Source organism: Megalops cyprinoides, chromosome 4 (genome assembly GCF_013368585.1).
Source record: "Megalops cyprinoides isolate fMegCyp1 chromosome 4, fMegCyp1.pri, whole genome shotgun sequence".
Classification (NCBI taxonomy): Eukaryota; Metazoa; Chordata; class Actinopteri; order Elopiformes; family Megalopidae; genus Megalops; species Megalops cyprinoides.
This window is the reverse complement of record NC_050586.1, coordinates 19,343,560-19,366,088: the sequence shown is the minus strand read 5'-3', so window position 1 is coordinate 19,366,088 and position 22,529 is coordinate 19,343,560. Positions and strand designations below refer to the sequence as shown.

Sequence of the window (22,529 nt, the reverse complement as noted above, 5' to 3'; positions counted from 1 at the left end):
ACACGCCAGTAAACATCTTTATCCCACAGAAACCAGATCCACGTGAGGCCATAACAACATGCATTCATGGAGGAGTAGAAAAAGGTCTCTAGTGCAATAGTGCGAACCTGCGGAATGTACTGAATGCTTGCCTCTACCCCCGCGTGATGGTCCCTTCCAGAAATGTTATCCGCTAGTAGCCGAGAACAATTGTGTACAAATCCCTCGGCTTGCATTCTTCATGGGTGGAGACATGACCAGCCCAAAAAACCACTGACGACGACCCCTGATCGTGTGTTTATATATCACTGGAACTTTCTGTACCCATGTAAGCCGAGGCCAAATTGCAATTCAAAATATGCTGAAAACATGCAGGCTGGGAAATGGCCTCCGAAGCAACAATTATGGACAAACAAACAACAATATCAACGTATTTCTGCGGGTTGGCATGAAGGCCCTTATTGTGAAATAAAACTAGCGACTCCCATCTTGACTTTGCATCGGACCAATAAAATCCTATGAAGAATGCATGATATGTCTACTTTGCAATGAGCTCTTCGTACAGCAAACTGACATGTAATATGTGTTCAGAAAACAATATTCTGCAGGAAAACAGCAGCGCTCATGGGCCTCATCTGATAGCTCCGCAGCACAATGTATTCTGGATCATGGAGTGTCAGATTAAAATGAATTCCAGAGGCACACCTGTCACCATGCATCAGATCAGGTGTGAGATATGACTGCTTTTCTCCAGGACACCCAGAGACAGATCTGTGGAGTTCTGCTCTGGTGAGAGAGAGACCCATCACCTGGCAACCAAGCAAGCGATAACATGGCAGGCGAATGCCGGAAAGCCGAGTGAGCGGTCGGACTCGCACGCGCCTTCTGAGCCTGTCTTTTGTTGACTTGCCACGGGATCTCCATGTTTTTCTCATGAGGTGCATCAAGCCATTGGTAAGTGCTTCCTGGCATTCGGCGTTTTGTTTCGGTGTGGTCCGCAGAGGGTCTGAATTCTATGAAGCCCTCCCGGTCGAGCTGCAGCTCCGTGCAGAGCCTTCTAACCCCCCCCACATCCACAGCCTGCGAGACGAATCGACGCCGCGACATCAACACCACTCTGCCAAAACTGTCCGCTGCGTGAAAACATGGCCTCCAAATTCCTTCCATGTTGCAGAGATTAAGGAACACTCCAGTGGAATTCCTGCTCCATATGGCAGCAAGGTGCTCGCCTCTTTCCAATTAGTGAGGCTTGGGTGCTGAGCCCCATGCCCGCATTTTTAGAACAAGTCCTAAATAAGGAAGGGAGAGGGCAGGGGAGAGCCGGAAAGGGCATGTGACCACACCCCACGAAGACCAGCTCTTATGTATTCTGTGCGAATGGAACACAGGGACCTAACCCATGTTTTTCAATACAGTGTTTCCATCAGTAATTCCTTGGTACTGTAAATGGGACTGTGCCTAAATTTGGAGTGTGAGCTTCAGAAGGAAGAAACCCTTTTTATCCGTCATGCTTGGGCTCTTGCCTTTTCCCTTATTCTTCTTCCGGATTCTACTGACAAAACGAAACTCTCATTCTTAGATAACTCAGAGACAAGTTGAGGGAGAGGACATTTAATGTTCAACATGCATTCTATTAAGCAGGCCTATGGACTTAATAAAAGCAGTCTCCGAAATGAGAGATTTTTTAAAATCTTGTTTTAGAGTGTATGCCGGGTTGCTCGTTTATTACCCATGGAAACAGCACACCTGCGCTCAGAACTTTGACAAGTACAAGGTTGCACTTACTGCAGGGACTTATCCTTGTTTTCACAAATGAGTACCCATCAGTCAGAACCAGTAGCATTGCCTCTCCTTTGAGGTGAGCAAACTACCAATGTTTCGGTCCAGAATTACGATGTCATAAACTGAAAAATTAGTCTCTGTAAGTGTTTTAAGGCCTAATCTGTCACATCCAATCACTTGCTCCTGTCACAAAGTTCTGGTCTAGACAACCAGGGGACACAAGCGCACACATCTGTCGAGGACTTGAAAAGTTTCCAAGCTCAGAATTCAGTTTGATGTTCAAGCGTTCCAGGCATGAAAGTGAATTCTCTTTTCGTGGGCCCTTCTCCTGCCACGAGCTGCTTAAAGATTCAGCGCACCTCCACATCATCGAGGCTGTCATTTTAATTTCGGCGACAATCTCCAACAACCGCAAAATCAAACGCAACTTCAGCCATATCAAAACAAATACATCTGAGTGCAAAGTGTTGCTTCGGCAAAGGAACAGCACTTAAATGCCAGCGTGTCAGGGGTGATCGCTCCCTCCGGAGTTTCCCCTGCTTCCGCTGAGTCCAAAGGCTTCACACCTCAGAACAGCTCTGCCAAAATTAAATACACCGCTGTGGAAGGCACTGAACCCTAGTGATTAGTTATTTAGTGTCAAATCTCATTTTGAGAATTCAGCAGATTTTTATGACCTTGCTCTGCTCACATCTTTGATTCTACTAGATGGCTTTGTGGTTCCCAAACCTCGGACAACGTCTTCTGCAGTGTCACTTAACGGTGCGAAAACTGTCCTGCTACATTTCACTGGCTGGAAAATAAATGAGAAAACTCCCTCAGCTCATAACACAGCGCTGTTAGCAGTAAGTGCTTCAAAAGGTTGGGTTCACTGACCTTTGAGACCTTGAAAAAATTATAAGCAGGAAGGCAAGCCTTTAGGATAATCAAATCAAAGTGCTACAGAACAACCGAACTCTTCACGCAAGTCTCCAAAGATTCCCATATCTCTAATTACAAGGCACTGGACAATCAGCTTGGATAAAGGAGGAATTTATATCCTGTTTTAGAGGGACTCTCCACTACAATATGAGAGCGCACAAGACATAACATGTCTTGGTACGAAAACTGTTTATTTTCCCACAAACTGAATGTATGAAAACCAAAACCTACTGAGGAAGGAAACAGCCAAACACCTCAGGTCAAGCTTAATGATGTGCAATACTTTGTTTTGGCAAAAACAAAATGTGGGCAAATCGTAATGACAGAATAATGAATGATTCAGACACCCCCCGCCTCCCCCTCTCCAATCCTCGACTGGCTTGGTCTCGGCAAGCCTCACCATCTGGTTTGTAACTATTGCTTTAAATCAACTCAGAGCTGCAGAACAGGAAATAAACGGGAGAATTTCCTATCTCTGCTGCTGTTCAGCAACAGGACTACAGCTAGACCTCTATAAATCATAAAAAATAAACCTTTATCTAAAAAAAAAGAAGAAAAGGCTTACGGTAGAGACAAAGATGATGAGAAAGCATTTTCTGCAGTTGTCCTGATCCTTGTGATCCACAATGGAAACACATCCTGGACTGCTTCACTGCAACGTTTGCAAATGAGAGTGCAAGCTGACCCACTTCAGGTCCAAAGCAGGCTGGCCTGTGCTGCAGTACTGCTGTAGAAGGAGCTCTGACAGAATCCCCACATACACCCACACACACACACCTTCCGTACACACACCCCCATCCACACCTGTGCACGCGCGTACACACACACACTCACACACTCACATTCATATACACATACAGATCCTCTCCACACACACGTACACGCACACACAAACACACACACACACACACACTCATATACACATACAGACCCTCTCAACACACAAGCATGCGCGCGCACGCACGCACGCACACACACACACACAAGGCTAACTTCAAGGCTTCCCATCCCCTAACAGACCTGCCTGCAGTACACTGGCACACGGCAAAAAGCTCTCCTAAATCTGCAGGACGCTTTCTACAGGCACATACTTTTCTACAGACATTCCCAGCCAAACTGGTGAGCGCAGGCCTTAATAAGGGCGCAAGCTCAAAGTACAGAATATTTGGTTGCTCTTAACACAGTTAAGGACGAGAAACCTCCAACAGCTCTAATGTTCCTCTGAAGATGTTAAGAGAGATGATTCTGACTGCAGAGAATGCAGATTAATATGTGCGATGGACATATTATGAGTTGTGTGGATGGTCTGACGCCTTCCATCACCAAGCCTCAGGTCAGATGCCATGAGCAGGTGCCCATTCGAGCCTGGCAGGCTGTTTTCTGACCTTCTGACCTCTGATGACCTGACCCATCGGCCGGCAAAACCCTCAAGTTCAGGGGTTAACCAGAGCTCAACATAACCACTGACACTGTGCCTGTCTGCAGCTTGCCATAGATCCTTGGGTGTGTCTGTCACCACCACAACACTGCAGCCTGGATATCTCCTTGCACTGCAATCTGCTCTGCACACAGCACATGGAGAATACTCTCCCACACGAACATCATTATTCTTTATTATTATTCATTATTCATTATTATCAGTTTTATTGAAATTCAGTTCCAGAGGATTTTTTTCTTCCTTCAGCTAGTCTGCCTAATCAAAGGGACAGAACATCTTTCATGGAGTGAACGGCTGTGCATCTCTGGATTCTGCCAAGATGATTAAACTAAAATGACATAAATAAATCCATCAGCAATGTTTTGGTTTGGCTTGCTGGTCTTTTCCAGCAGTGCAACATCAATGTTTCCATTACGTTCTCAATTAATTCATGAGCAAAGCAGCTCTAGCATATTTTACTGAAGAAATGTGATGATTACAGAATCATATCTGAAACATACACAAAAAGGCAAGTCTTGTGTGTTTTTTAAAAAACAGAGATAAATCCAAAGAAAGGCGATACATGAAAATACATCACCCTACTTTCAATCTTGCCCTTAATGTATGGACTTCGATGCATGCAAGGCTCCGGCTCTTCCTTGCATGCCCGCAATACATTTCAAAGGGTATATGTCATTTCGCTGCACACACTAGACTGAATGCGCACAATACCTTGAACATCACACTCCAATAAAACCCAGTCTAGACACACCACAAAGGAACTCATTCAGAACTCATGTTAGTAACAATCCAGAAGTTTCTGGTCAGTTCACGGTGTTGAAACGAGCTCCTGGGGAGCGAGCATTCATGACCCGTGTGTCTGTGGATTTATGTCCGGCTGGTCTGTGCAGGAGACGGGTGGCCTCACGGGAGCCCTGCAGGTGTGAGGGTAGCAACCGTTGGAGAGTGTGGGGATCTGCATGAGTGACGGGGGTGGGGCTGCGTGTAGCACCACTGCCTTCGGCGGTCGCCCGTGACCCATGGAGCGACGGTAAAAGGCTCTAATGCGGCGCACAAGACGGCATTCATGTTCGCCCTTCTGCGCCGACCAAGGAGAGAGCGGCGGTTCAATTAGCCTAAAAAGGCCTTTTAGAGCCGTTGCTCCACACACGCGAGAGGGTCTTCGAAATGACAGGGGAGGGGAGGGGAAGGGGCAGGTAGGGAGCGATTAAGCAAACAGCTTTCCTATCTGGACATGACGTCCAGAAAGCACAGGGCTCTGTGACCTCAAACACTCCCGTTTCGGCCCAGAAAAACACAGAGTAGATGCCCTCTCAAAGAACAAAAACCCAAAACACCAGCTGAAGATGAGGGGAGGCGGGTGGGATGGAGGGGAACAAAGAGTCTTCCGGGATAAAGACTGGCTTAACTGTACAGGATTGGGGTATGTATCTGGAGAGAGGAGACGAGATCTGAGGGAAAGTTTTCAACAACAGGCTCTGTTTGCTTAACTGTGGGAGCCAACTCTCTGGGGCCACACGTGCACATTTTCAGCAAAAACATCGCCTCTCGGCCTCCAGGGGAGCTACATCTTCCCATGGGCTGAAAGGAATGTGTCACACGGGAAGGAGGCTTCTCCTCTCTGCCCCCCCCCCAGTGACAAGGGAGGGAACATGGCCCCATTCTGAGGAACATAGTGCTGCGGTCTGAAAGCAAAAGCTGCAACTTGTCAGCATAAACAGGCTACACGTTATCTCCTCAACATTCAAAATACACGGGAATAGCCCTTGTCATGCGAGAATGTACTCAAATAATACAACCGAAGAGGCTGTTTCTGAAAAAATGAAAGGGGAAAAAAAAAAAGATTTGACACGCCAAGATACACAGCTACATATTGTACATCATACCACTGCACAAGCAAAGAAAACACAATGTCTTATTATTACAAAAAGCGCAAATAAAGTGCATGTTTACTGCCACACGCATGCCTGCCGAGTGCCACTACCTCCAATTAAACTCCATCAATCACTGGTTCTTTGAGCGCCGAGGTTTTCCCACAGCCACAGGTGACCATCTCAGCGTTCCCTGGCACCTGTTTCAGCACCTCAGCAGACCTGGCAAGCGCCGACAACGCGCCGCGCTCCCGTTCGCGGCCAATTACAGCCTTAAAACAAATTAGAACGGCAGGAAGTGGCGTTTAAACCGAGCGGTGCCAGCCATTCCGGTCGGCGTCGCGTCCGGGTTCATTAGAAAGCTCAGCGGAGCCTTGAGGAATGTCAGAGTCATGCACCGCTCCATTGTGCGGCGGCGGTCCGTTGGGAGCAAACCACTCAGATATTAAAGGAAAGTGGAAGATGAGTAACAATGCCGTGCTATCGCAGATAATGGTATATGACAGCTGCTGCCCAATCTGTATGGCTCTATTGTTTGTGCTGTATGAGCCATTGTTTATGCAGCGACTCGACGCTAAAAATGACTAAAGCCATCTCCTCAGTCTCCGAGGTACTTTTTCAGAGTTGGCTGAACTTTTCCCCACTCATTACCATTTTCATTTGGAGATAAAAAAAAACACGCCGGTGGACAGGGTGTACTGCGGCGGCGGGATGTGCCGCAGCATCGTGCTCCGCTGGCCAAGTGTCGCCTCTGATTACAGAGGTTTCGGGCCCATTTTCTGCGGACCTCAGTCACGGATAATGAGATCTATTGTCTGGCATCGGGAGAGGGGTTTCCTACATCCCTGAAAACCTCAGCAGTGTATCTCAAACTGCTGTTTTGGATATCGCCGGTGGACGTGCTCGGGAACGAACAACAAAGACAAATGTTGCATCTAATGAACAAATATGTAGTAATGCAGGCTCTGTGGCACTGCAAGCAAAATGAATGCGCCTTGGTTTCTCTCGAAAAGCCAGTGTTGAAACCTCCTGAATGACAAGGCAGGCAGTGTGCTACCAGGATGCCTCGTGGGCCCAGCACCCCTGTGTTATCTTCATTGAGACATACTCAGGCTCTCTCTCTTGAGGCTGTCAAAGGAAGTCATTAATCCCAAGCAACAATCTTAGACAGATGGTGTGATGATGGAGGATCGATGGCCACCCCACCCCCTGCCTTTGGAAGCCATTAACCAGGAGGATAATCCCGGTAAAGAAAGTAGTAGGGCGGGCGAGAGTCAAGGCTGGGCCCTGCAGCGTGGCCTGTGTGTTGTGGTGTGGTAGAGTGGTGTGGGGGATGTTGGGGGTGCCTTTCGTGCTGTTGGATGAAGAGAGCCTGGCGAGGGACCTGACCTCCCCCCTCGGGGCCTCTTTCCAGGACCCCCAGCTGAGAGATGGAGGAGGGGGGAGCTTCTATAGAGCGTATACATAAATGTCAAAGAAGACCCAATTCCTTTCAAAAGCCCCAGCAGACCAGCAGATTAGGGGTAGAGGTGGGGGGGGGGGGAGAAGGGGGCAGAGGTGGGTCAGAGAGAGGAGGAAGAAACGGGGGAAATGAACTTCCATTTAGCTCTTAATCGATTCTTTTGGTCAATGGCTGCCGTAATGGGTTTCCAAAGGCATACAGCACGCATGATGTATAAGGCAAAAACGTATTACTTGCCTGTGTTGCCTGGCTTCTCACAATACATATGAGGGCCTTGTTTTTGTTTGTGCTTTATCTAGATCATCACCGGGGGCATCAGACAGACAATTTTAAAAATAAATAACAGCAAAACCTTTCAGTGCATCAATCAAAGTTAGGTTTACCAGCAGGTTTGTAAAACAGGCTGGCAAAAGCAGACCCCATCCCCTCCGGATCCAAACAATTCTTCATTCAGCTGCAAAACAAATAACTTGCCCCTGCACCATTAGTGCATCTCTATTCACGTCCATGCTGTGTGATACTGGCAGCGAGAAAAGCCTGGTTCCTCTTTTAGCGAGGGGATAATAAAAGCAAACAAAAATCCACAGAGCCGTCTACCACATTTCAGAAAGCAGAGTGTCATTAATCATGAAGTGGAGGGTCGAGGGAAGTCTTCATCGCGGAGGAACGCTTTCCCCCGTTCCCGTTACCATGGCTGTGCCGGAGACGTGTCATATATGCCTCTGTCCCCGGCTGCCTGCAAACCAGCCATAGCCCCTACGAGGAAGGAGGCAGCAGAGAGGAAAAAAAGCACACAGACACTTGCCTTTTCTTTATCAGTCTGCAGAGGGAGAAGAAGGCATAGGGCTATATATGTAAGGCAAACTGCCAGCAATCTGAGATAGCGGCAACTAAAGCGTAATAATCCCGTCACCTGTCATCCAGCGGGACGTGCGGGTGCTATCTCGCAAAGCCTGTCAGCCCCCCCCTCGCCTGATGCGTCCTCGGCCCCGGGCCCGCGAGGTCGCTACAGGAACCCGTCCGGCCACAATCAGCCCTGGCCGGCCACACAGCCTGTTTACTTTGGGGGGATTGTTCTGCGGCTATCCGGCGAATCTAAAGCATGCCTTTGTTGCGAACTTCCAGCCAAATGGAGAAAGATTTTGGCAGATAGGGGCGGGCGGGGGGGAGGAATGTTTAGGGCGAGAAGAAAGGGGAGGAAGAGTCCGATCCCCCCCCAGAAACGGAAGGCCGACCTGTCCCGGCCACCGACACACGCTGTGTAAACAAGCATTGCAGGGACACAATGGCACGGCCCTGCATGGATCCAATAACACACTACATGCCTCAGAAGTGTGAAGGGGGAAGCCAGCTCAGTGTTCTTCCAATTCATCTCGCTGGTTTATTTTACAGCCAGCCGCACAGACAGCTATTTAAATCCCAGGCTGTTCCTCAGCTTACAGACTTTGCAAACGGTAACCTAAAAAAAAGGAAAAATACTGTTTTCTGTGTTTTATTGAGATATATATCTTTGCTAATGACTTGCTTCTAACCTGACAGAGAAGCACAACAAAAGACATTTCGAAAAATAAGCAACCGAATCATTAACGCAACAAAGGTGTTCTGGACTGGATCCTCTCTCCACTCGGCTACCCAAACACAATGTTTAACATGAAAGCGTTCATCTTGGCACAAATACGGCTGTCAAAATGAATATGGCTTCTTTATGGAATCAGCAGAGGATGAAAGTGCCGTGACCACTGCCCAGCGAGGCAGCGGAGCGCAGCGTTGAACCGGAGAAACTTCAACCCCCCCAGTGAAGGCTGAAGGAGCTCAGCCTCGTCTGGGTCGAGCTGTCGGGTTGCCAAATGGGTTACGAGAGAGCGGAGTGTGAAGAGCCGCTCGGGTTCTTGGTAACACCCCCCTCGTGTCACGCGAGGACCGCCAGGCATGCGCAGCACTCGCACATGCTCGCGGGGGCCGCTGGCGTAACGCTCTGGTCAAGCGGAGCAGGGCTGACCCCTGTGACCGCGCGGAGACAGGGACGGGGACGGAGGGGAGGGTCAGCTGCTCCGGCGACTCCGTCTCCGATTTCAGGGCCCTGGCACCCGCTCGACCCCTGCCGAGGAGTGGGCGTGCACCGCGTGGGCTGTCATCTGTCAGAGGTCACGCAAAGAAGGGCAGCCGTGGGGAGCGGAGGGGCCGGCGTGGGCCGGGGACGTTTACGGCCCGACAGCTGGGGCCGCGGGTCCTCCCCTTTGCCCGGGCGCAGGCACGCGGGGGGCGTGCCAACCTCCCTGCGGCTCAGCCAATGTGCCAGCCGGGCTGCTCCAGACCAGGGCCAAGCATTCATCAGCAGCACTTTGTATCTGCACTTCTGGGTCGGTGACTTCTTGTGTTCTGATCTGGCGACTTCCCCCAACCCAGCCTCGCATGCTCTGTTCGTTTTCAAATATTGATCCGTGGCATGTTACAGAAAAGCTTCCCAGTGACACAGCATGCCTCAGCAGGCAGGGTGCTGAGGGGATGGAGGTTAATACTGTGAAACCAGATAGAGACAGGTTTTCAAATTGGATATGCTTTCTGAAAGACATTCCTGTCACGGAGGAATAAGCAAAAATCACCCAGACATTGAGGGAGGGGTGGGGTGTAAGGAAGGAAGCTGTTCTGTGGGTGAAAGGGCTATAAATATGACCAGAAAGGGAAAACTTTGACTGTATAAATTAAATGTAAATTGCTTTACAATGATTTCCATTGTACTGTAAGGCAAACAGAAAAATTCCACTCTGGTCTTATTACCACTGTAAATTTTCCACTTATCTCACCCATCCGTAAACAGAATAAGCTCAGTTCTCAAGACCCTCCACATTCCAGTCAACGTTCCGCATAATTGTATTTTCATACTTTCTATTTACATGTTTAATGTGAGGCTGTGGTGTCTGCTACAGCAAGCCATTCTGACCAATCTTACGACTTAGGCCATGCTTACGGCAACGCCCCTAAGCTTTGCAGCGAGGTTTAAAATAAAAGCGTTTAAATTTAACTCAGACATGGCCTAGCCTCCTACAGTACAGTGTAATTAAAGAGACCGCGCTGTAATCCTCGGGGTTAAGAATAATCTGTACAAAGCAAACCCGCCGCACCTAACAAGCCGTATGGGTGGTTTACAAGAAGATAAACAACAATATATCCTTCTCTGACCCAAAGCATGACATGTTCATATGATGAAAACACTGGAAGTGGACCACTTAAAGTGGGCCAGCCGTGGGGTAGTCTCTTACAGTCTACATCCACAGCTACAGTAGGCTATCAGTCCCAGTGACACACCACCAGGCTTCAAAAACAACAACAACAACCCCTCCATAAAGCCGTCTCGCGCACCTCCCCCTCCTCTCCGGCCACTAGTATCCACGAGTGACAGGGTCACACACTCTGGAACAGGTGTCCACGCTGAGGAATCTTGGACAGCGGGGAGAGGTTAGGAAAGGTTTTCCACCCAAGGAACGGGGCCAAAGAGTGGCAGGAATCCTCGCGGGCAAGGTTAGGGCTACTGCGCTTTCAGTACCGCCGGAGTCCATTTCGAGACGCGGGGGGGAAAGAGCGTGCTACCTTGAACCTCTCATGTATCATTTAGGGGTGAGCTGTTGCCGCATCGCTGTTGATCCTGTTCGCTGTTGAAGGGACGGGCGCGTGACACGAAAGAAAAGGGGAAAAGACGTGTTTCGGAATACGACTGCAGCCTGTCTGCCAGTTATCGAGCACTGTAACGTTCATCCCCCAAACAGTTCATTACAGATTATCAGACCTTCAAAGGCAGCTGACAGAATGCTTTCCGACGCCAAGATACACTCCCATGTTCTCAAGAAGCTTCAAACCCCTGCCCTGTCCTTGTTTTTGGGGGTGGGAAGAGACGGGGGGGTCATCAAGAGTTGACTTGATCAGATTTTATTTTCCTTCCTTTGGAATCCTCTTCTCATGTCTGAGATCAGTTCCAAGCAACATCACATATTTGCACTTCACAGTATCAGATGCTACTGCAGTGTGCTTTGGTGGGAACAAACGCTCAAGCACAACACGCTAACAAAAGGCACCCTCTGGCTGCTTTATGGCTGTGCCAAGCAACTATCGTCCTCGAAAAACAAAAAGATCAAATACTTCTTCGCTAGCGACCATTCCTGCAGGCTCTTGGGGAGATGTGCGAAAGGCAGTAAATCTTTCTTCTGGACACCCTACAACTCCCATAACCCCACAACTCCCAATCCTAATGGAGAAACTTTCAGCACCACATTCCCAACGCTCCCCCTAACTGTGAAGAAGTTCTCTCATATGGGTTTCATTTATATTAATATCTGATATATATGTATCAGCTCAGCAGTCTCCTTGATAGTTACATACATCTATTACTGTATGTATGAATACACCCGTAATACATTACACCCCTGAGTGATTCTCTGATTAACGTCTCTCGACGCCTCTCTAATATCCCCTCTACAGGAACACAGCTCTGTATGGGAAGGAAGCTACTGAATATTGCCCATAAAAAGTTAACAGCATGTTGCAAAAAACAACACTCTAGGGAACAGTGAGTATACATCTGTGCTAAAACAAGACTCTTTCTCTCTGCAATATTACTACATAACAAAGACATATAAAACCAGCTAAATGCACAACAACTGAAGACACAAAATGCTACAGCAGGGATCCAAACACTGTCCAGCAGGGATCCAAAACTTTTTGCTCTGTGACCTTCCTGGACACTCAGGGATGCAACTGTCATCCCTGCTTCAGCAGCCTAGCTACCATTTCTGTAGCACAGATGAATGCAGAGGAGACTAAGTGTGAGAGAGAGAAAGAGAGAGAGAGAAAAGGAGAGAAGAGGAGACATGCAGTACACAGAGCCAGGAGAATCAAGTAAACCACAGCACTAACCTGTTTCACCTCAGCTGGCATCACTGAAATCCTCTCGTTAACGCTCCTTGAAAAAATGAGAATAATTTCCTTTGTTGAGAAAAGTTTTGTTTCCCCTTTTCCTCCTTCCTTTCCTTTCACTCCAGTTCCCTCACGAGCGCAGAGGCAGCTCAGAGGCAGGCAGCCATCCTTTCCCCGCTCGCGCTCTCTCTCTCTCCTCTCCCTCTCTCTCTCTCTCTCTTTCTCTCTTTCGCTCTCTCTTGCTCTACCACACGCACACTCACACACACACACTCGGTCTGCTCTGAAAACTCGCCCGCTCGGCAGAGATGCTGTAGCCACACAGCAGATTTTTTGAGCAGCAAAGAGGAGCGGCGGTCCCCCTGGCAAGCCGAGGCGAAAATTCCCCGATCAGCGGCTGGGTATCCAAAGAAAGCAAAGCGAGACGCTAAACAAGAAAAAAAAAAAGTTACCCGGAGAAGGGAACAAAACCCTTGCAGTGGAGAGGAGGGGGGTTGTGGGGGGGAGAGAGAGAAGGAGGAGGGGGGAGTGTGTGCACGCGTGTGTGAAAAGAAGCCTCCCGGACAGGCGATCGGCTGTCCTGCTCTGTGCACGGCGGCTCCACGCTCTGCTCTCCTGCCCTGCTCTGCTCTCTCTCCTCTCCTCACTACAGCATCTATGCAAACGAGGTCCCCTCTGGGGGTGGGAGCTGACTGACAGACGCAGCTGGAGTGCTGGGGAAAGCGACGCTCTGGCCCCACCCAGCCGACGTGCCAAAGGGGAGAGGCGCAAAAAGTGCGGCCGGCCGGCTGAGGGGAGGGAGGGCACCCGAGACCTCAGGTTTTACACACACTTTCTTACCGCCCTCCCTTTTTTTTTGTTTTGCACTCTCTCTCCCCTTTTCCTTCAAGAATCCCCCCTCCCCCCAGTCCCCCCTCAGTTTAAAAAAAAAGAAAAAGAGCTCTGTCAGAGAGATTTCTGATGCTATACTGTGAACTGCAGCGAGGAAGAATGTTAATCTAATAATGGGATTCTACTTGGCACAGAAACTCAAACTAGAATAGCCCAAGTAAGGCAACTTTTCTCACAGGGGGGAAGAGAGGTCTGTTTGCCTTGACTTTCATGGACACATTATGAAACAAAACATACAGGAAGTGAACTGCAGGGCTTGTGTACGTGGACTTAAATATTCACAGCAAAAGGAGACGAAACAGATGTAGGTTGGTGGTATGCCTGTAGCCTATTAATGTTGGCCTGAAGAACACAAGTGTTAAAATCATTTCTACAATATTAAACCGCAGTCTGCTAACTCCACACCACAACATGTTTTATTTTCAAGAAACACCCTGAATATCCTACGGTGACAACATAAAAAAACATGTAAGGCAAAAACACAATGGTTACTAAGCCACACAGGGAGCATTGAAAACTACTGCTTGTATATAACATACTGCAGGTAATCAAACCCACTTACAGTAGTCATTTTTTCTCCCTGTCCTGCTGTAGCTGCTGAACAGATGGTGGGAAGGTTAATGTACTGCAGCCTGCTACCGGTTGACAGTCAGACACCTTAAATGAAGCTGAAATCTGTTAAAACCACGTTTCAGGCTCTTCTCAGATGTGCCAGGAGGGGAAGCAAGCGGATCTTCCCGCTGCCAGGTTCACATTCTGTCTCGCAAACCATGTTGAGTGCGAATCTGCAGCACAAAAAAAAGGAAAAAAAGAACTTGTGCAAGAAAAACGGCTCTTATTTTTGCTTTGAAAAGTAGAATTCAGGTCTCGGAATAGAATGTAATGAGGTTATCATTGACTGTTCTCCTCAAGGCAAGTGGCCACTCAGTAAGATGTGGGATTTTAATACAGAATTGTTACAAGAATGTGTTAAACTCAAAGCCCTCCCGCAGAACCCAATGGCAGGTTCCAATCTAAGCAAAGAGAAAGCCATTTTTCTTTCTTTACATCCCATCAGCTTGCCAAAATGGAACTTTAAATCCGCAATTAAGTGCAGGTTGAAGAATGAAGTGCAGCCTGTATCTCTGCTTCCCTCTCTTCTGCCTTTGTTAGTCTAACCTCTCTGTGAGTGTGTCTCGGTCCCCAGGCAGCCACATGGTGCAGGCCTGTATGCTGTGTTTGCTATGTTACATTTGCTGCAGCAAATGAGGCCTTGTGAGAGAAGCTACTTGCCGGTGTCTCTGCCACTCTCGCGTCATGCCACATGGAGGAAGCGGAAAGCCCTGGTGTGCAGAGGGTCCTGGGAGAGCGCACCCCTGTGAGGGCCAGCGGAGGGAACATTCACAGCGTTTCCACGACGACTACGTCATTAATGTGTCCGGAGGCTCCTTTTCAGAATATGTGCGCGCATGCATACAGTAGAGGAAACAATGATCCTCCCCAAACAGCCTCCCCACATTCCAGCACAGAACATTACCCTCTCTCAAAAGGCCCATTTCGGCCGTCTTTGATGATGCCGTAAAAATGTGAGCACTCCGCTCTGCACGCGCCCTCCCCGAAATCACTCCACCCCCCCAGAAAAATACCTCCCCCATGACAGTTAACCAACTTACTAAGACCCAATTGGGGAAGCACGCGTCCGCCTGTTTTATATGAAGGGCACCTACCGTGCTGCTAATGCAGTCAAGCTGCTGTCGGGCCAAACACAGGCCCTGCCGGCCTGCCGGTGTCCATATATGGCAAAGCCTCTTTCCCTCACTGTGCTCACTGTGTGCCAATTCTCCACAGCCCTGCGGTCTTGCTCGCCTGCTTTCCCTGTTCCCGCAGAGTGCAGTTTAAGGGGCTTTCCAGCACTATCTTGTGGCAAAGGCCAAGCGCGAACAACAGGGCCGATTGTCCCCGGGTACACTGGCACATTCCGATGAGACACCTTTCCAGGAAATCGTCAATGGGGGACACCTCTGTATCCTCCCCTGGGTCCACTTCACTTTGCGCCATACAATGCACAACCGAGACAATCAAATCAGATTAGATCCCGTAATGCTGTAATGAACATGACTCAAGGTTCCGACAGTAAACTAAACACCCCTATAAAGCTGCATGACTTACTGCGGGATGGTTTGATGTCTTCCAAATTTGCTTACCACAAACAAATGCCGTGCCAAGTCTACTAATTGAAGAGGCTGGCTGACCCCTTACGAACTGAACCAAGTGACTGGTTCACAGCAGTTGTGTTCTACATGTGTTAGCTATTTAAAAAAACGTGTAATTTACCATGGTCTTAATGTTCTGCTGAGGTGCTCAACCAAAAGGTAATTAAATGAAAATTTCTGTGTTTTTTTTATTATTATTACTTTTTTTAAGACTCCACCTCATTCCAGGTCAGAATCGCTGCAGGGAATTTTGGCATTCCAAATGGTTTGAATTTAAGCTCCAACCTTCGGTCAATGTCCAACCTTGTTTGGTTATATGAGTACACGGGGGAGTCAAAAGGTCACATTCCTGGAGTGACACAGGGGTGCTGCGAAGGAGAATCCCATATTTTAAACACATGCACACCGCTATATTTAGAGAGACATCCATGATTCAGGAGCTGTTTAGACTATCAAGATAATATTTTGCCCTCGGACAGCTAATGGTGTGGGGGCAGAGGCATCAGCGCTGTGGTTCGGTATTTGTGTATTCTGTAAAGCTATCATTAAGTCATAAAAATGGAAGTGATTTTCAGAAACTGGGTGCTTTTAGTGACTTTAATGGTTTAATGGATTGTGATCAAACGGCACAATGGTGTAGCAGGGTGAGGGAAAAGTACACTGGACTGATGGACTGATTTGAAGGATGAGGGCTGGAGCTGCCTGCTGGAATATAAATAGCCCTCTTTACAAAAGGCATCTCTTTCTATGAGCAGAAGGAAAGAATCCATCTCCAGCCTTGAGTTGAGAACTCCTGTCCTACTGCTTCAACCCTGCTGTGAACTGCAACATACTCAGAGAACTTTACTCCTCTACAGTCCACCTACTCTATAACCTGTGAGGAGGCACTTCTACCTGGTCTCAGCCTCGGTCCTGCGCTGAGAGGGAGGGACAACCGTTCACCTTCTCTTGCCTTTCAAACTCAAATGTGCTTTACCACACTCTACTCAAGCATTCAAATTCCTTGTAAATGGAGAGGTCACACAGCAGGTTTCCACTGGAGTGACAGTGCTCTGTGCTTCAGTATAGGTGACCGGGGTGAATATACTGGTCAGCCTCCTGTCACTCACGGTTTTGTGATGTTAAATGACGAGAAAATGCTTGGTTTTTGATATTTAAAAAAAGACATTTTCAGCTTCGGCTGAGCAGTCACAAGGACACTTGGAGGGATGAAAATTAAGCATACTGTATTATGTGTGTGAAAGTGAGGTTTCGGGTGTGTGTGTGTATGTGTGTGTGGGTTTGTGTCTGCGAGTGAGAGAGGGGGGAGAGAGCGAGGAAGGGAGAGAGAAAATAAACAATGCTGGCGGTTTCACACCAAGGTAATTACACATTTAAGGGAGGCGAGAAATTTCCAAATGGCAGAGTTGGGGGCGGGGGGGTGAGCGGGGAACTGTGTCTCATTGTTAAGCAGGTGATTTACGAGGATCTGGAGGCTCGCTGGCCCCGCGGTCTCACAAAGCAGGCCAGTGTGGGATATATCTGCCGCCGCCTCATCGCTCCTGCGTCTTTGTGTCCTTTGTATGTGAGCAGGGCCAGGGGAGCGGCGGCGGTGACATCGCAAGGCACATACATGCATCTTACCGGCGAGGCAAGGAGGATCAAAGGAGCTCTGTTCCTCTGAAGAAGCTTCTCACAACATTTACGCAGGGGCTGCAAACAAACGGTCAAACTCCCACTTGTGCAGGCACACGCCTCTGCTGACAATATGAACACAAATTTCTTTTATTTAAATAAACTAGGAGTTTTGGAGCTGAATGAAGTGAGACTTGTGTACGCAATGCCACCTGTCTGTTCAAAGAGATCCCGTGGAACGCAGTAAGCAAAAGAAGTAGGTGTGGAAGTAGGTCACATACAGCACTTGACCAAATGCAACTTGGTACTGTGAGGTGGTGTGTACACTCACTGATTCTCTTTATGCCCCAAAGAGTACAATCAAAATGCATCCCTGTAAGCCTTGAGAAGTACAGGAGCAAAACCAATTTACTATCTGAAAAGTACAGTCCAAGTGAAGTGTACCCTATTACTAAAACTTCAGGTGTACGCTTACAGCCAGTGTCTTAACATTTTAACCATGAAGAAAAAGTAGGGAATCTATTTATGACAATATATGGTCTTTCTAAGACTTCTTTGGAGTGCGGTGTATTTGGCTGGAATAAGATGCAGTTTGGTAACAAACACATGTCACATTCATACACTGAGAATATTTTATGAAGACTGAGAATTTTCTTGAGCCAGATCAAAAGCATGCAGGAAAGTTTAGGGAGACAAGTGTCTTAACACGTCATGCTGCTTAGCAAGTTATAAACAAAACATAATGTTCTGAAAACCTCCCTGCCATTTCCCTGGGAGGCCAGAGCAGGCATTGAAGATTGTGAGGGGAAAAAGACACTCCTCTGTTTGAGATCTCATTTGAGGAATCAAACCAAGAGCAGTTTAAAATTCATTTTTGTCTCCACATGCAAAGATGCATGTTCACTCATAATAAATGGGAAATGGAATTATCTTGCTTAATCAAGAATACATGTTCATATGAAATATACATTTATTACCCTCTTTCATTCACGTACTCCAAAAAGCAGCCTTTTAAATTCTGCACAGGCTTTGTGCCAGAACTTAGATACAAGTTTCTAGAGAAACTAAAAATTAGTTTCTAATCAATTAGTTTATTGAAACTGAAAACTTTCCAGTTTCTGTTACCAACAGAACTTGATTTGCCTCAAGAGGACAATAGAAATTGAGAAGTATGCGCCATTAACTAAGTCACCTGAAAGGGCATCTCCCATTATGCAATTAAAACCAGGAAATTTATTTAGCTGGATGTGCCAAGCATTTATTGGTGAGCATTTAAAAGAGCACTGGATCATTTTCAGAAAGCTGTTCCCAGTGCCCTTAAAAATCCTGCTGAAAGACAAATTGAAAAATGTCAAATCCTTTATGCTAAATGGAGAATGAATGACTTGTTAACAAAGGGAGAAATATGACATGGGTTCAAATCTTCAGACCTCAGGAAAAAATAATTTAATTCCCTTTCATTAAGCATCTTCCTAAAAGCAATATAGAATAACGCTTGCTTCCTTTCATTCTGATGCAACAATCAAATAGCAAAGAGCACAACCCTGCCCCTTGACTTCCAAAGCCCAATTCACAGCGATTTTAATTAGCCATGCAGAGAATCGGACCAATACAGTAGGTTTCAGAAAATATCCTACACAACTGTGTTATGCAACGGCAGCTACAGAAAGCAGCTATGTGCATAAAGTAAAGGAGTCCATGGTCATCCATGTGTCCATCTCCAAACTCTAACATCTACAGAGCCTGTGGATGCAGTCTGCTTGAGCATCTATGACATCTTAGTCTGTTAAGAGGTGGCCAGGTCACAAGAAAGAAGGTGGCAAAGGGCAGCTCTGCCCCACAAACAGAGCAGCCGCTAAGCATCAGGCCATTCCAGCTCCTTGATGTGAGCACAGACTTGTTGACTGCTCTACACCCTGCAGCTAAAGCAGGGCTCTGTGAGGGATAGCAAGGCAAGGCCTATAAAGGAGCAGCCTAATTCACTGGCTGTCTCGTTAAGCGTCCCTCTCTCTAACTCAATCACGCATGGTTTATACGGACGAGGAGGCAATCGCAGACAAAACAAGGCAGGAGCAGACAAATCATCTGTGTTGACAGCTTGAGTAGCGGCAGGACCGGCTTATTCAAGTGAGACTTTTGTTGACACTGAGTGATAATGGGCGATTCCCTGCAAAAAGGAAAAAAAAAGGACTGCCTTTTGGCTGAACGGCAATACTTGGGTGAAGAAGCAAAGAGGACTCTTTAAAACGAAAGATGTCACCCTTGACCGTGCCCTGTTAATGTCAAGGCAAATTGCCGCTGTAAGACTTCCCCTTCCCTCCAGGACTTTTGCCTGCAGCTCATTGATCCGTGCTGACCATTGACATTTCAGAGGCTTACAACAACCTCATTCCACATTTCAACATATCCAGGGCAGGACAAGCCACAACCCAATGAACCGGACTCAGCAGTTAGACACCCTTCATTAACGCAAAGAGTTTGGGAACCAGGAAAAGCATGCAACAATACTGACAGGCAGTCAAGGTGGGGCTGAAAGAAGGTAGGAGAGATGGGAGTTTCTTCTCAAGCATCACGACCAACGAACACCACGACACCCAACATGACGAACCAGGGGGAACGAGGCCAGGGGTCAGCGACATGTCTTTTGAAGGCACAAGCCATGAAAGCGATGGATTCACCTGCACCACCACTGGGGCAATGATCCAAACACAATGGAGATGGAATGAGCGTGTTCGGATGGACGGCGAGAGCCGGGAACGATGAGGCGTGCGGGCAGGGGGAGGGGCGGGTCAGGCCGCTGCTCGGTTACCTGCATCACCATCTGCTGCCAGGCCAGGGGTTGGCTGCCGCCTGCATTGCAGCCGCCCAGCCTGTCGGGGGGCAGGTTGGCGCGCTCCAGCTGCAGGGAGACGTTGCGCCGCTCTTCTTCGAGGGCGCGGGTCAGGCGCTCGAAGCGCGCCTCCTGCTCTTTCACCGAGGCCAGGATACTGGCCGCTGACCTCACATCATAGTCCTCCATGGCTGCTCCCCGAAAGAGATGTACCGATCTTGGACAAGTTTGGCGGGAGGGAGGGGAGAAAGGAGGGGGGGAGGCACTGAAGTCAATAGGTATTCAGCTCTGGAGTCGGGCGAGATCAAAGCAACTGGGAAAAAGCACAGCACCATCCCCGAGGAGCGTCGACTGCGACTCGATTTAATTTAGAGGCAAGTGCCGTCTGGGAGATCTGTGCTACTGTCTGATAAAAGATATGATATAGAAGATATTGATTTGCCATAGAAATGTTAAAATGCCTACTTACAACATCAATATTCTTCAAAAGGCTCTCATGCACAAGCAAACAATTCACATAATGTCACATTAACATAATACACTCACATCCATAGCAATTTTATCGACACAAACGTATACAGATATGCATCTTGTGTATTTCTTAGCTATTTGACCCTAAAATACTATTGTGCAGAGTTTTGACTGACTATGACTGCACCATGTCTGACCTTTATCATTACATCACGTATAAGCGGTGTCTAATAATCCAATTTCGATGACTGATGCTGGGGGGGCCGCAGGGAGAGGTGTAATCATCCAGCTAAAAGCAGACGAGCCATTTATGACAGAAAAGAAAGCTTCATACACACCTAGTGGATTAGTAGGCTGACAGGGGTTAGAGCAGAGACATCCCCCACTATGGAAAGAAAAGAAGCAGAAGAACGCAGCGGCAAGAGGAGTCAGGGCTGGAGGAGGGGAAGAAGAGAGAGACAGACAGAAAAGAGAGGACAGGTTAGATCAGAGGTGGGTTAAACACGTGAGCTGCAGCATCGCCTTCTCGCCTCCGAGAGTCCGGGGGAAAACAAATCCCTGCAACCCGAAGCTATGCGCCGTGCACGCGTGCCACGCACAAGGGGCACCGCTTTGCAGGCCCCGGAGCGTGCGCTGCAACAGAGAGCAGGGAATGAGCGAGCAGCGAGGAGGGACAGAGTTAGAGCAAGGCCAAATAGCCACATTAGTTCATTAGAAGCCACAGCAGGTGGCTGCAACGTGGAGTGAGTGCCGGGTTTGTGTAAACAGGCTCGTCTTGCCCGTCTCATTTTCGACAGGAACCCGTGGGTGAAACCTCAATTCCCTTTGAAGGCTGCGCGGCACACAATCAGACTTTGATGTTTGTTTCGGGCTGATCATTTATTTATCTTGAATGGAACTTTTCTGCCACTCTCCTTCCAAAGCTTTGCGGTGGAGCCCACGTCACTGAAAGTTGACCCTGGGGGATATGTTCCTTTCTTGTTTATTTTCTCTCTACAGTCATAATCTGAGCTGAATTCATTAAAGCTGCACCCACAATTATTCACGCCTTTATTTCACTCCACACCCTTGTTTGTTAGCGCTTCCTTTTCAGAGAGCAAAACAGAAGGAGTATAATGAACACGGCTGTATATGTAATTCAAATAAGCAGAGGAGAGTAGCTAATTATATTTATGTATATGATGAATCTGGATTGAAGTCCCACGTGTGATCCTTGTTATAAACCCCAGAATGATTATATAAATCCAGTTATTAGGGCAGGTCCATGTGAACATGCTACCAACTCTCACAAACACATGCTGACACACACACACACACACACCGCTACAGGAGAGAGGACGGGAGAGTTACTCAAGGGTGCTGCTCCCTGGGTCACATGGGGAATGTGTGAGTCATGTCAGTGACACCCTGAGCGGTTATCATTAGCACCAATTCCTGGACGATTCTTAAAATAGACCAAAGTACACAGGGAGTGAATTTAAAGAATTCCTCCTCAACAAACTTGCTTCATTTAAAGTGTTGTACAGCAGATGCTTGGCTAATAGTGCAAAGCTGACACAAAACCCCACCCAGCACTCTGTATTTAACCTTATTCTCAATTGGGATCATTCTAGTCATTTGCTACTGCACATCAGACATTATAATAACATTGTAATAAACCAGAAATTATGCTAACAATTGTACACACACACACACACACACACACACACACACACACACACACACACACATACACATATAAGCACACACAAACTGCAATTCAAAACAGAAGACTGAAGCAAACACAAAATACATAATGAATTCCTCAAGAGCTGTGGGTTCTGAATATCTTTTAAAGCAGGATAACACTGCAAATGAGGAGAGAATGAGATTATGTTCCTTCACAGATCAAATGTGCCACCTTAACTTGAGCACCATGCATGCTGGCTTGGGGCTTTTCCTCAAGGATAAATGTGTTTCAGCGCAAAACTGTGCTCTAAAAATAGCCAAGCAATAAATTTACTCACACGCAGGCATACTCTCGGCTCGGCCTCAGAGATGTGAAATGCAGAGGTAGCTCACTTCAAAGTCCCACTGGAAAATTAGGTGATAAATCCTCAACACCCCATTCGTCAAATCTTTTTTGGATCACTTGGGCTGTACTACAATAAAATACATCCAGCTCACTTTT

General features: G+C 47.7%; 1 protein-coding gene across 8 annotated transcripts in view; it reads right to left on the bottom strand.

The window, feature by feature from the left end:
• arvcfb (ARVCF delta catenin family member b) overlaps positions 1-22,529 on the bottom strand; it is a 159,583-nt gene that overhangs the window by 68,728 nt on the left and 68,326 nt on the right. For 5 of the 8 annotated variants that reach the window (XM_036527345.1, XM_036527349.1, XM_036527344.1 and 2 more), the window contains exon 1: positions 19,868-20,077. The exons of 1 other annotated variant lie outside the window; for it this stretch is intronic. In XM_036527345.1, the coding sequence (XP_036383238.1) occupies positions 19,868-20,077 (210 nt within the window). Of the gene's footprint in view, positions 1-12,361; positions 13,035-19,867; positions 20,078-22,529 lie in introns of those variants that run through there. 2 more of the 8 variants (XM_036527351.1, XM_036527350.1) reach the window with 2 other exon arrangements.